The sequence below is a fragment of the Orbicella faveolata genome, unplaced genomic scaffold (assembly GCF_042242905.1).
Source record: "Orbicella faveolata isolate gen_17 unplaced genomic scaffold, um_ofav_v1 contig_35, whole genome shotgun sequence".
Lineage (NCBI taxonomy): Eukaryota > Metazoa > Cnidaria > Anthozoa > Scleractinia > Merulinidae > Orbicella > Orbicella faveolata.
In genome coordinates, this window is record NW_028301564.1 from 12,020,488 (window position 1) to 12,033,255 (window position 12,768).

The following is a 12,768-nucleotide window of genomic DNA, read 5'->3' on the forward strand; positions in this document are numbered from 1 at the left end:
TGAAGAGCTGGAAGCTTTCTCCAGCCATGATCTACTTACACCAGTTGAGCATGTTCTGGTTTTTTCACTAACAATAAGTTTGTAATTGAGGAAATAAAGAAGGAAGGAAGAGATACAGAAAGGCAGAAATTTAGGAAGGAAGGAAGGAATTAAGGATTGCTGCCAGGCAAGCAGAACGGCTTTCTAAGGACAGAAAGAGAAGAGAAACATACCTGCTCTGCAAGTTAAAAAACCTGAATGTGCTTCTTTATCAAAATCTTCACGATACAAAGTTAGCAATAGAAGCTGAACGCATCAGATTTGAATTACAAAACTGAATCGCTGAACATAAAACTAAAGGTGCGATTATAAGAAGCAGAACTAGGTGGTATGAGCACGGCGAAAGAAACAGCAAATACTTTATGAATTTAGAAAAGCGCTCGTATGAAAGAAAACACATTGTCTAATTGAAAATAAATGAAAACCAATATCTAGAAGAGCCAAATAAGATCTTTTTCCAAATGGAAAACTTTTATAAGACCTTGTATTCCTCCCAAATATCAGAGGACTCCGTTGTTGCTTCTGCATCGCCTTTTGTAAATTGCAATAACATAAATTAAAGAGACTTGATGGTGAACAGCAGAAAACCTGCGAAGGACTTATCTCCGAAGAACGCCTATCCGCTCTCAAACAATTTGCGAAAAACAAAACCCCGGGTTCTGACGGACTCACCGCGGAATTTTATTTGTGTTTTTGGGAATATGTTGCAACCTTTTAAAAGGGCTGTCTAAACGACGCCTATCAGCGTGGTGAAATTTCGATCTCACAAAAAAGGGGCGTGATCTCCTTGCTGCCAAAAAAGAACAAAGACACTCTTCTCCTAAAAAATTGGCGACCGACTAGCTAGTTGAACATTGACTACAAAAAAGCTACGAAATGAATTGTGAAGCGATTAGAGAAAGTCTTGCCAAAACTGATCAATAGAGATCAAACGGGCTATGTCAAAAATCGCTTCAATGGAGAAAACATTCGGTTGATTACTGATGTAATCGAGTCGTATGAGGAAAAAACTTGCCAGGCATGCTACTTTTTGAAGATATTGAAAAAGCGTTTAATTCCTTAGAATGGAGTTACCTGTTCAAAGTACTCGAGGTTATGAACTTTGGCCCGATGTTTCGAAAATGGATTCACACCTTTTACTCTAGCATCACAAGCTGTGTTATGAACAATGGATACGCGTCAGACGTTTTTCAGCTCCATAGAGGCGTTTAATTCCTTGGAATGGAATTACCTGTTCAAAGCACTCGAGGTTATGAACTTTGGCCCGATGTTTCGAAAATGGATTCACACCTTTTACTCTAACATCACAAGCTGTGCTATGAACAATGGTTACGCGTCAGACGTTTTTCAGCTCTGTGGAAGCGTTCGACATGGTTGCCCCTTGTCGGGGCTTCTTCTTTTGTTGGCAATAGAGGTACTTGCACAAGCGATCAGACAAAATGAAAACATTTGTGCGCGTGTGGTTTGAAAATTAACGAGACTGAATTAAAACTAAGTATGTATGCAGACGACCTTACCGCAGCTTTTATAAAGGATGAGTGCTCTGCTAACCACTTATTCAAGCTCATAAATGATTTTGGAGCCTGTTCAGATCTGAAAACTTAGGTAAACTTGCTCCATTTCACATTGCGTGGCCAGAAGAATATGTATTCGCGCTAGGTATCGCGTTCGCCTATGACTCCACCACTAGTTATAGAATTAATTTTGAAGGAAAGCTTGTCACGCTAAAGAAAGTCTTAAATCAATGGACGACCAGAATTTAACTCTCATAGGAAGGATTTGTATTGTTAAGACGCTCGCCATTGCTAAGCCAGTTTACAATACGTCCGTTCTTACAGTGCCTATAAACTTCGCTGAAAAAGTCAACGATATTTGCTCACAAATTTATTTGAAACTTTAAGCCGGACAAGGTAAAACGTCACACGATAATAGGTCCTGTGGACAAGGGTGGTCTGAATAAGGTTGTCTTCGACATGGTGGTTAAGTCCCATAAAGCAGCGTGGGTTAAACGCTTATGTGAGGCAGATGGTAGTAAATGGTGCTCTCTCTTCTCCTCGGTTACATCTCAATATGGGGGACGAGCTATCTTCGATCGTAATTTTGATACACGCGATTTAGATTTGGCTTCACATGTGCCAAAGTTTTACAGTTATGTTGATTGTTTGGCAGGAGCTACACACTAAGAACCCTTCCACAGTTAAGGACTACCAGAATGAAACTATTTGGAAGAAACGTTTTAAGAATAGATGGGAAACCAGTGTTTTACTCGTCATGGTATAAAATGAATTTATTTGCATGCAAATAAAAGTTTTTATGTCACCTCCTCGGTTATACATTTAATTTGTATTGGGTGTTGACATGACATGCTTAGGTCATCAAGGGTAGAGGTGGGTTGATTGCTGCGTTCGTATTACGGTCATTTGATACCTAGACAATACCTTGGAGTTGTGCAAGAATCACGAGACAGTCAGGCAATTTCATGACAATAGAAAGTAGGATTTTGTAATTGTCACACCCTATTCAGTAAAAGTACATAGCCTCTTTTTACTGGAGCACAAGAGGGTAAAAGAGCGATGCTAGCTGTGACACGCCCTCTTAATCTGTAACGTTAAATCTTGAAGTCGTTCAAGCAATCAATCAAAGTAAGCAAGGAAACAAAGTTAAGTACTTTCTCCTTTTATATACTGTATATATCTATAACAGATATATTTCTCTAGTATTTTTGCTATGGATAGCAAGAGCAAAGTTCTTATTTTGGGGCACTCGTTTGTGAGACGTTTTCAATTTTTCCTTTATGAAGGCCTTGATTCTAGAACTTTTCCCGGACTTGATTTGTCTTCAGTAGAAATTCACTTTTTGGGGATTGGGGGACGAACTGTCGCTAAAATTCTGGCATTTGACCTGGACCTCGTTAGAGCTTTGCAGCCTGATATTGTAGTCTTAGAGATTGGGTCTAATGACCTATGTGAGGCTGGGCATCGCCCCGAAACCGTGGGTTCCTCTATCGAGAGTTTAGTTTGTAAACTTCACGAGGAGTGCAATGTAACCTTTATCATGCTATGTCAGGTCATCCACAGAGCGACACTCCCTTCCCATTGTCCACGGTATAATTCTTCTGTAGACACATTGAATAAATACCTGGACGTGGTTCTTGAACCTTTATCGTTCGCTGAATTCTGGCGACACAAAGGCCTGCGCGAGCCTAAGATCACTGTCTTGAAGAGGGACGGAATTGACCTTAATGACCAGGGCAACTACACTCTCTACCGAGGTTATAGAGGTGCCATTTTGATTGCGTTACAGCGTATTACACTTGGGAAGGTCTTGCCTCAATGACCGCTTCAAACAGGTCGGATCTATCAGGCATTTACGTTTGCGCTTTTAAGCGCTTTGATTTTTAACAATTTAATTTTCTCAGGGCCGTTTTTTGGACACCGCGGAAATACGTTTTTTGACGTCACAGTAACTGGTCAGTGGTCATCACCATCGGGCTGTGCTGTCCTTCGATCGGAGCTGTCTCTGAGATCGGTATTTTGCTTCGTTTTAAGGTCGAAAATATCCTTGATAGTTCTCGTTATTGGTGAGTTTGACATCCTGAAATGGGTTTTTAATACTCAAGCAATGTTCGTAAAGAATAGCGGTACAGGGGAGTCATTTTCTGTGGAGTAATGTGTAGTTTGCTGACTCGAGCCAGCTCGAGCGGACGAAGCGTGGATCGTGTTGCTTCAGCCGCCCTCGCCTCAGAATTGTGAAAATCAACGATGGGTATCCAGCAAAGCAGAAAATTTGTCCTGTGTGCAGCGTTTGCAAGGATTTTGAAGACTGGTTGGATTTAAAGTGTAATTTGCACGAAATGGTTAAGGTACATGTAACTCGGGACCGTTTTATTCACACTCACTTTGCGCCGACATGTGGTGCTTGTTCATTGAGATTGTATTTCGCAACGCGTCAAAGAAACTTTGATAAGAATTTGTCTTTAAAGACTGGCGTTTAGGCGTTTCTATCACCTCTCTGACTTTCTGCGCCTTTTGGAACAGGTGAAATATTTTTTTTTGTACCTGCCGTTTGCTGTAAGAATAAAACATTTGTTCATTTCATTCACAAGATATTTCTCTATCATTAAAGATTGTTTAAGCCTACATTTATATAATTGTGGCGTTTGCGAAGGGAGTAGAAATCGAAAATATTATGATTTGTTGGCCGCAGGGAACGCTGGAAATACTGTAAACATTTAAGACCGCTCAATATCTTCGGTTCATTGACAATTTTTCCTTTTTTGAGGTCTTTTTTGTTTCCATCAATTAAATGTTGATAGCACATGGAAATTTTCAAGACCGTTTCCCTGTACATGTATGCACATGTAACTAAATATTTTAAAATGCCCAAACACCTGTATTTGTTTACACGAAACCGCTTCCACTTATGGGATGTGGTCATGTTTCACTTCTTTTGATGCTGAAAAGACATTCAACATTTCAGAGAGGCAGTAATCAACTCCTCAATGAAACCCACTAGTTTATTTTGTTTACTCAGTCATTTGAAGCTTTTCGATTTTTATTTCCCTATCTTACATGTGCATTGTATCAACTTTCATAAATAATTGACTGTTGTTGTTTTTCCTTTCATTTAATTTAATTCAGATGAGCTTTGCTCAATCACTACAAAATAATTTTTACATTGTAATCATACATGTACATATCACATGCTTTGAAACAATATGAAATTAATTATGATCGCCTTAGTAATAGTATTGTATCATCCTCCCTTCTGTAAGATTCTTACTTAACTTGTAACCACTTTATTACAAGACATAATAGCACCTGATGGCAATAAATTATATATGTATAATATTATTATAGGTATTTATTTTTTTCCTGTGATAAATTGGCTAACAAGTGGGTTTGTTTATGCCACTGTGTCTCTGAATTGGCTTACTGTCGTCTACAAACCATTGGTAATATTTATTGCATTTAGTTCATCACTTTAGTTCTACAACATTGCTTTTCTCTAGTGAGAAATTTTGTGCAAAGTCTGAAGTTGTAAGTTGCAAAAACAAGTTCCGTCAGTAGTTGCGAATCACTTAAAGTCAGGCTTTGGTGCTGTAAACTGAATGGCAAAGCAAGGAAATTAGAAATTGTCTCAAATACACAAGTGATAAGAGGTAAACTTGACTGAAATCTACAGACTCCTTTTTTTAGGTTTAGGGTTAAGGTTAGGCCTAAGGGACAAGGTGGGAGGTACGGTGGCCATGTGGTTAGTGCGCTCAGCAATGGATCGAGCGGTCCATGTTTGAGCCCTGGTCAAGGACATTGTGTTGTGTTTTTGAGCAAGACCTTTTACTCTCACAGTGCCTCTCTCCACAAAGGTGTACATATGGGTACTGGTGAATTTAATGCTGGGGGTAACCCTATGATAGACTAGCATCCTATCCAGGAGGTAGTAGAAATACTCCTAGTCGGTTCATGGTGCAGAAACCGAGATAAGCCTGGCCTGATGGGCCACTTGGCTCTATGCAGACTTTACCTTTTACTTAGGGACAAGGTACTGCATCAAGTGGGGGGAGGGACAGCGGAGTCAGAACCTCCCACTTCCCATACCCTGTTCTCCCACTTCCCATACCTCTATCTCTTGACTCCCAACCTTGTTCATCCTGCTCCTGTCCCCTGTAAATTAAGAGACTCAAAACACATCCTAGTCATTGAGCTGCACAGTCCTCAGGCATTTCCTTTTCCTTTTTTCCTTCGTTTTCAGCCTTGCTACTCTTACCCGTCTTTCAAGTGAATGACCTATGACGTAACCACTGTCAAAGGGTTTCATTTTGAGCCTCATTTTGAGCCCAAGGGTGAATTTTTCTTTGCCCATTGGCCTAGAAGTCTCTAAAGACACTAAATGAAAGTCAAGTAACATTTTCAGTTCTTGTTTTTGAAAGTATTTGAAGCCTTAATGAATGACAAAAATTAGCATTTTGCATTTCTCTCCGGATTCCTACCCCCTATTCTCCCGGGCTCCCGCCCCCTGCCTCTCCCCACCATCAACAGATGGCTGAATGTTCAGGAGAGGAGTTGCCATATGGAGAGCATTGGTCAGTGTTCTCTCAGTGGGTGTTTTTACAGCATTGATGTTGTGGAAATCATCCATGGACAGTATCTAAAAGGATTTTTGCTGAGCCAAAATAGAAAAAAATGTACAATAGAAGAAGTTTTCTATTGGGAAATCCAGATAATAGTAATATGTAAACAAATATTAATGTTACAAAGTTATAGAGTCTCAGGCTCTAAGGTAATGTGGTCAGAAATTATCTGGGTGGCCTTATAATCAGAAGATTGTTGTGTGAATACAGGGGGGATAGCCTATTTATAACTAAAAATGAAATTCATTTATTGAGTTTTAACTGAAAGTTATTACCCAGATTTTATGGTAATTTTATTGTCTTGTATGCATGTATTTTTAATTACACTTTTAACAGCTTTGTATTCCATGTCTTCTGCCATGTAAAGATAATCAGATGTCATGTACTTCTTGTGGTTTTTTTAATAGCTAAATAGCTTTTTTTCTAAACTCTAACAGCTATGCAACTAGTTTAAAATAATTTTCACACTTTAGAGGCGCTAAAAGCAAAATACAGAACTGCAACAATTCGAAATTATGACAAGAAACAAAGAAACAGTAATAAACATGAAAATTTAAAATTTTATTTTCGCCAGCCTCAAGCTTCCTGAAGTACAGTATAATTAAAATTGGATATTTTATGAGAAAACATACCTCGGTGAATTCTTCCTCGAGTTGAGGCCAGATTTTGAACCCTTTTGGGGACTCAGTCCTACACTTGTTACACCAACGTGTCCAAGATTTATACGAAGCACTGCTTCGATTTCGGCCAACTTGGTCTATAATTCGGTGATGCCGAGTCAGGACAGGATGACCGTGATTACTTACGTGAGTGCCTTCAATCGAACAAGAGGACGAACACGAGCATGTCTTCCCGACGATTTTGATCGAAATGCCGTTGACATACCGATTCATACGGTTCAAGCCCATCAATTCAACAAACTTGAGAAGTTGATGTCCTCAGAACACCGTTACAGCAACACAAAAGCTGCCTAGTTTTCGCCTTAGCGCACATCGTAACGTAAATTGCCACTGGCTCGCCGCTTGCGAGCATGAACTGTCACGAAACAACAACAATTTCACACCGTGTGCAAGTTCAGTTTGGCTTTGGCACAATATATAATATTAACTGAGAACTATCCAACAAATGAGCGGAGTTTAAAAGCTACGTTTACAGTGTGCGCTCTAAGTTTTGTATCTTTTTCACTGTCGACAAGATTCGCTGCGATAACAATGTAAAAGTTGCAGGCATTTTGTAGATTTGTTAAGGTGTACCGCTGACCAGCGAAATACTGTATCGCGCCCCAAAAACGTATTTCCGCGGTGTCCGTTTTTTGTATTATCTCCGGCAGTATAGCATGTTCCTGGCGGCATCTAAATTTTTTGGGTTTGCTAAACATGTTGCCGATTTACTGATTTTTGTTTGGTTCCTGTACATACTTGAATATTTTACTCAGTAAATGTCCTGTAGATTTCTCAGCCTTTGCCATAATGTTCTTGTATCCTGGTCGCAGTTACTCCGCATATTTCACCCTTAAGAAATCTGGTGAAACGTAAGGCCGACTTAGATTTGCTGTTATAGATTTCTACAACCCAGCAATAATGTTGACTCGTGGAAAACGCCGTGCGGCCCCAGGCACCATTGGTACGTCTGCTGATGCAAAAAGGCACGCTCGAAGCGCACCACACCTACTGTGTCTAAGCGCGCTCGAACAGGCCGAGGGATTAACAGCCTGAACGGTTCTCATCCCAGCCAGCTACAGCGTCAGCCATTAGCACCTCCACAAACTGTACCCAGTGTTGATATTGGGACCCCGGCCACATCCAGTTCTAGCGTTCCAAATATCCCTTCAGGTTCTTCCATCCCCGCCTTGACATCGACGATTTCAGCGGCAGTGATCAAGGGTCTTACTGATGCCGGTATCTTCCCCAGTACCAACGCCAATGTGGCGCAGAATACATCCCAGACTGTTGCAGCTGTACAGGTGTCAGTTGCTGATGTAGTAGACAATTTAACTGGTGAGGGCCATGATATTTTGAATCCTAATCACCTTGACACTCTCGATAGTAACAACCGGCCACAACAGGTACATAAATTGATTTGCGTTCCCTGAGCAAGTCGGGTGCCTGAAAAAATTCAAGCCAAAATTTGGGCCAATGAGTATGTCGAGCTCGGTAGTCTGTGTTCTTCTATCCTGGGTGACCCAAAATACAATTTTGCTGTCAAAACACCAGCCACGTCAAACCAGCCGGTTGTTACTCTCGAGGCTGTCCAGAATACTAAGCGTATCATCACAATAGATCACTGGACCTCTGCCTTTCAAATATTTGTTGCAATATATACGGTTCGCTTTCCTGAGAGCGCCCCGGCTTTAATGAAATATAGTGCGACGGTGCGTGATTTAGCAGCTAAAAATGCCCACTGGAAATACTACGACGAAAATTTTCGGTATTTAAGGCAGAAGTCACTTTCTCCATGGGACGATATCCACTGGGAATTGTGGTTGCAGGCGCACCACATGAACCGGAATTCATCACAGACCGCCATGTCAGGTAGCTCTAGTACTAGGCCTTTTAAACAGCCCCTTCCGAGAGGCTTCTACTGGAAATTTCACTAAGGGGACAAGTGTTTTGGGTGTAATTTCAAACGCGAATGTTTTAAATGCGGTGCCGCACACCCAACATCTAAATGTCGTTCTTCAAAACCCCCAGCTGCTACCTCACGCACAGTCCCAGCCAACACCTCTACCAACACCAATACGGGTAAATAAATTAAGTGTTTACTTAGCTAATTATCCTTTAACTTGGAAACAATATCTTATTAATGGTTTCTAAATATATGGTTTTTCACTTGATTATGTTGGACCTAGAGAAACGGCCACTTGCGTTAATCTGTTGTCAGCACATCAAAATCTCGAGCTGTAAATGAAAAGCTCAATAAGGAAATAAATTTAGGTCGTATAGTAGGGCCATTTAACACACGGCCTCTTCCGTCTTTGCGCATCTCGCCTTAAGGTCTGATTCCTAAGAAAACGCCTGGAGAATATCGCTTAAAGTGCACCTAACCCCAAATTTTTTTTCGCTAAAACAAATCTAGACTTTATTTGAAGCATTTGGGCGAAGAAATTTTTGAATTTGGTTGAATCCTCGATTTTCTATGCCCTTTCAAAGTCGCGATTAAGTGTTTCACGACCGCGTTTTAGGAAGTCTGGGGCGGCGGTACCTGATGACGTCTACCCAGGAACCAAACACAATAGCGCCTCAGTCAACTCTCTGTATTTGCTCGAGAAAATAGAATGCAAAACTAATCGTTCCGATGTATTTCGGGACTAAAACGTCCAAGTTTTGTCTCAGAATTATTTCTTTTTCGTCACTGGAGTCAGAGTTAAGTTTCGATTCGGAAGGCTCCGAAATACACTTCGCTCGAGCACGTTCGACAACTGTGAACTCACTGCTTACAGCTTTGAGAGCAATTTACAATATTTCAAGCGACGACGGGGAAGACGTCTTTGCGGCCGAGCTGCTTGTATATTAGGAATGGAAAGCTAGATACGAAGTGGAGGAGCGGGCAAACGAAAAGCAGGAAAGAAAACTCAAGGACTGCTTTGGATGGTAATTTCGTCAACTAAACATAAGATTCTCACGCGTGTTTATAGCCCGTTTACATTTGTCCTTACCGAGAATGTATTTTGTCAAGGTTCCGTTAAATCCAGTTTGTGTTTTACTTTCAGTTGAATGCTTCATGTTTATAAGAGCGACGTACGTGTTGCAGTTTTCGAGACTTGATGACCTCCAAAACATTGGCTTCGATCGATTGAAAATCGTATTGTTTGGACCTGTATTTTTGAAGCTGCGGGAAGCAAGGCGGAAGGAAACATTTCATACAATTACCGATTTCACATTGTCACACGTTTTAAGTCGTAACTCCAAATAACCAATGTAAATTGTTCTCAAAGTTTACAGTGAAATTCGTCGGATAAGCGAAAAGGATGTGTTCCTTAAGCGGTCCGCAGATAATGTTACGCGGTCATATTTTCGACGCTATTGCACAGAATCTTTGTCGCACTGCTGATTTCCAAACCTTCGAAAAACTCTGTGAGTCTAACAATTTTGTTATCATGTAATTCTAGAGGATTAATCTTCGACTTTCATCTAAATCGAAAGAGAAATAAGTGTTGGTTAGCGGCGTACAGTTGCGATCTATTTACAAATTAATATAACGCTTCTTGATCATGACCGGATCACACAACTTTGCCGGTTATGTTATAAATACTGCGGGATTGGAAGACATAGGTTGTCGGTAGTATTTCTACAAATTGCTGGTTAGCTTTAAGCAGAAAATTTACGAAAATAGCGTTCGAAAGTCTGCGGAACAAATTCCAGTGAGAGTTCTTCAATGGTTCTCACAGATTCAGTTCGCTTGTTTCGGTTCGACAAAATCAACCATCGTTTACGTCTTTATTGCACCATTAGCCGATCATCGTCAGTAAATTGTACAGTATATCTCTCTTTAAATCTGGAATATTGCCGCAACAGCCGATAGCACCTCTGGAAGGCGTTTCTGCGCACTTTTCGAATGTGTATTGCACCATCCTGAAGGAAATGAGAGGAAATGAGATATCCAACCTTCCTGGGTAGACGTCACAAGAGCCGCTGGACCCATTCTCCTCAAACTCGGTCGTGAAACAAAATGGCGGTGTTTTGGAGCTATTTTCGAGATTTCGTCGTGGCACAGAAAATCGAGGATTTAACGGAATCCAAGAATTTTTTCGCAGAACTATTTCAAATAATAAGTAGATTCGTTATAGCGAAAAAAAAATTTTGGGGTTAGGTGCACTTTAATTCATTACCTGTCTTTTTCATTTGGTAAATCTGTTAATTCTCACATTCCTAAAATCGCGTCTAGCGTTCATTACGCATCAATAGACGATGCTGTCAGATTAATACGTCGCACAGGCAGGGGGTGCGCGCTAGCCAAAACAGACATAAAAAACGCTTTTCGCTTAATCCCGGTTTCACCAACCGATTATGATCTGCTAGGAATGTTTTGGGAGAATCAATTCTATTATGATCGATGCCTCCCTATGGGGTGTGCAAGCTCCTGTAAGATTTTTGAAACATTCAGTTCAGCTTTAGAGTGGATTGCCCGACATAAATTAGGAATTCCGGGCATTTTGCATATCTTAGATGATTTCCTTATTATTGAGCCCGACCATTCAACTTGCTCTAATAGCCTCTCTAAATTTCTTAAGACTTGTGATGAGCTAGGAGCGCCAATGGCACCTGAAAAACCGTAGGTCCGCATACTGTTTTATCTTTCGCGGGTATTGAGCTTGATACATATCAAATGGAAGCTCGTCTTCCACACGACAAGTTAGAGAAATGTAGGAACATGTTGCAAGACTTTTTAAAGCGTAGAAAGGTTTCTCTTCAAGAAATGCAATCTCTTATTGGTTTATTGAACTTCACCTGCTCAGTAGTTCTACCAGGTCGGACTTTTCTTAGACGTATGATTAACGTCACAGTGGGTGTACGTCGACCAACCCACTTAATTCGTTTAAAACGTGACGTGAAAGGGAATCTTAACATATGGTTACAGTTTCTTTACCACTTTAATGGCAAATCATTCTTTTTAGATTTCACTTGGGTTTCCTCAGTAACGTTACATTTGTACACGGATTCTTCCGGATCTTTAGGTTATGTTGCCGTTTTTGGACATAAGTGGTTTAACGGCGAATGGCCCATCAAATGGAAATCTAAGAATATCATAGTATTTGAAATGTTTCCGATCGTACTTAGCGTCCGAATCTGGGCGGATAACTTAGCCAATGGATGTGTCATGTTTCATACTGACAATCAGGTGCTAGCGGAGGTTATAAATAAGAAAACAACAAGGGACAGGGAGCTCTTGGTTCTTGTCCGCGCCCTGGTTTTGTCCTGCTTGAGGCATAATATTCTATTCAGAGCAATCCACCTGCCCGGGATTTTAAATACGAAAGCTGACGCCTTATCGCGGTTGCAGGTGGACAAATTCAAGTCCCTCGACCAGGATGCGGACCAAGAACCGACAATCGTGCCTCCCCATCTGTTACCAGAGAACTGGGGGATATAAATAAAACTGTTGGAGCGATCTGTGCTCACAGTTCTTTAAAAAAAACGTGTAAAACAGATCTAAAAAAGTAAAATTGTCTCTAAATTTTCGACCGCCTTCTGCGGTCTTCTTCAGAGAAAATTGATTTCGCCCGATTCACAGAATTTTAATAAGCTGGGACGTTATTGTTCGTTGCCCCCCTAGGGAGGCAACCAGTGACGCGTAAACCCTTGGGAAGGGTGCTCTTTCATTTACGGAGTTTTTGTCTAAGAAAGAGTGCAAGGATTCCAGAAACAGTCTTTTGTTCTTACTGCTCACACCTGTTTCAAGAATGTTGGCGTAAATAGGATGTATATCGTGGCCGGTTTCCGCATGCTGTTTAATTGCGGAATTGACATTTCCATTGGTTCCGGGCTTGTGTTCGGCCCCTCGAGATTTCCAATTCCTTCTGGTTTCCCCGACATTCGTGAAAGAACATGTCCTACAGGTCACTTTGTACACAATGCCTTTAATTGCTCTTTTGTCGGCTG

The 12,768-nt window shown here is 40.9% G+C and overlaps 1 protein-coding gene across 1 annotated transcript; it reads left to right on the forward strand.

Annotated features, from left to right (window-relative positions):
- The first annotated feature begins 7,638 nt into the window (after positions 1-7,638).
- On the forward strand, positions 7,639-12,536 carry LOC149103307 (uncharacterized). Its single transcript, XM_089274175.1, has 3 exons — positions 7,639-7,700; positions 7,901-8,166; positions 11,445-12,536. The coding sequence occupies exons 1-3, from the start codon at positions 7,639-7,641 to the stop codon at positions 12,257-12,259; spliced, it is 1,143 nt and encodes a 380-aa protein (XP_089130301.1). The 3' UTR covers positions 12,260-12,536.
- Positions 12,537-12,768: the final 232 nt, after the last annotated feature.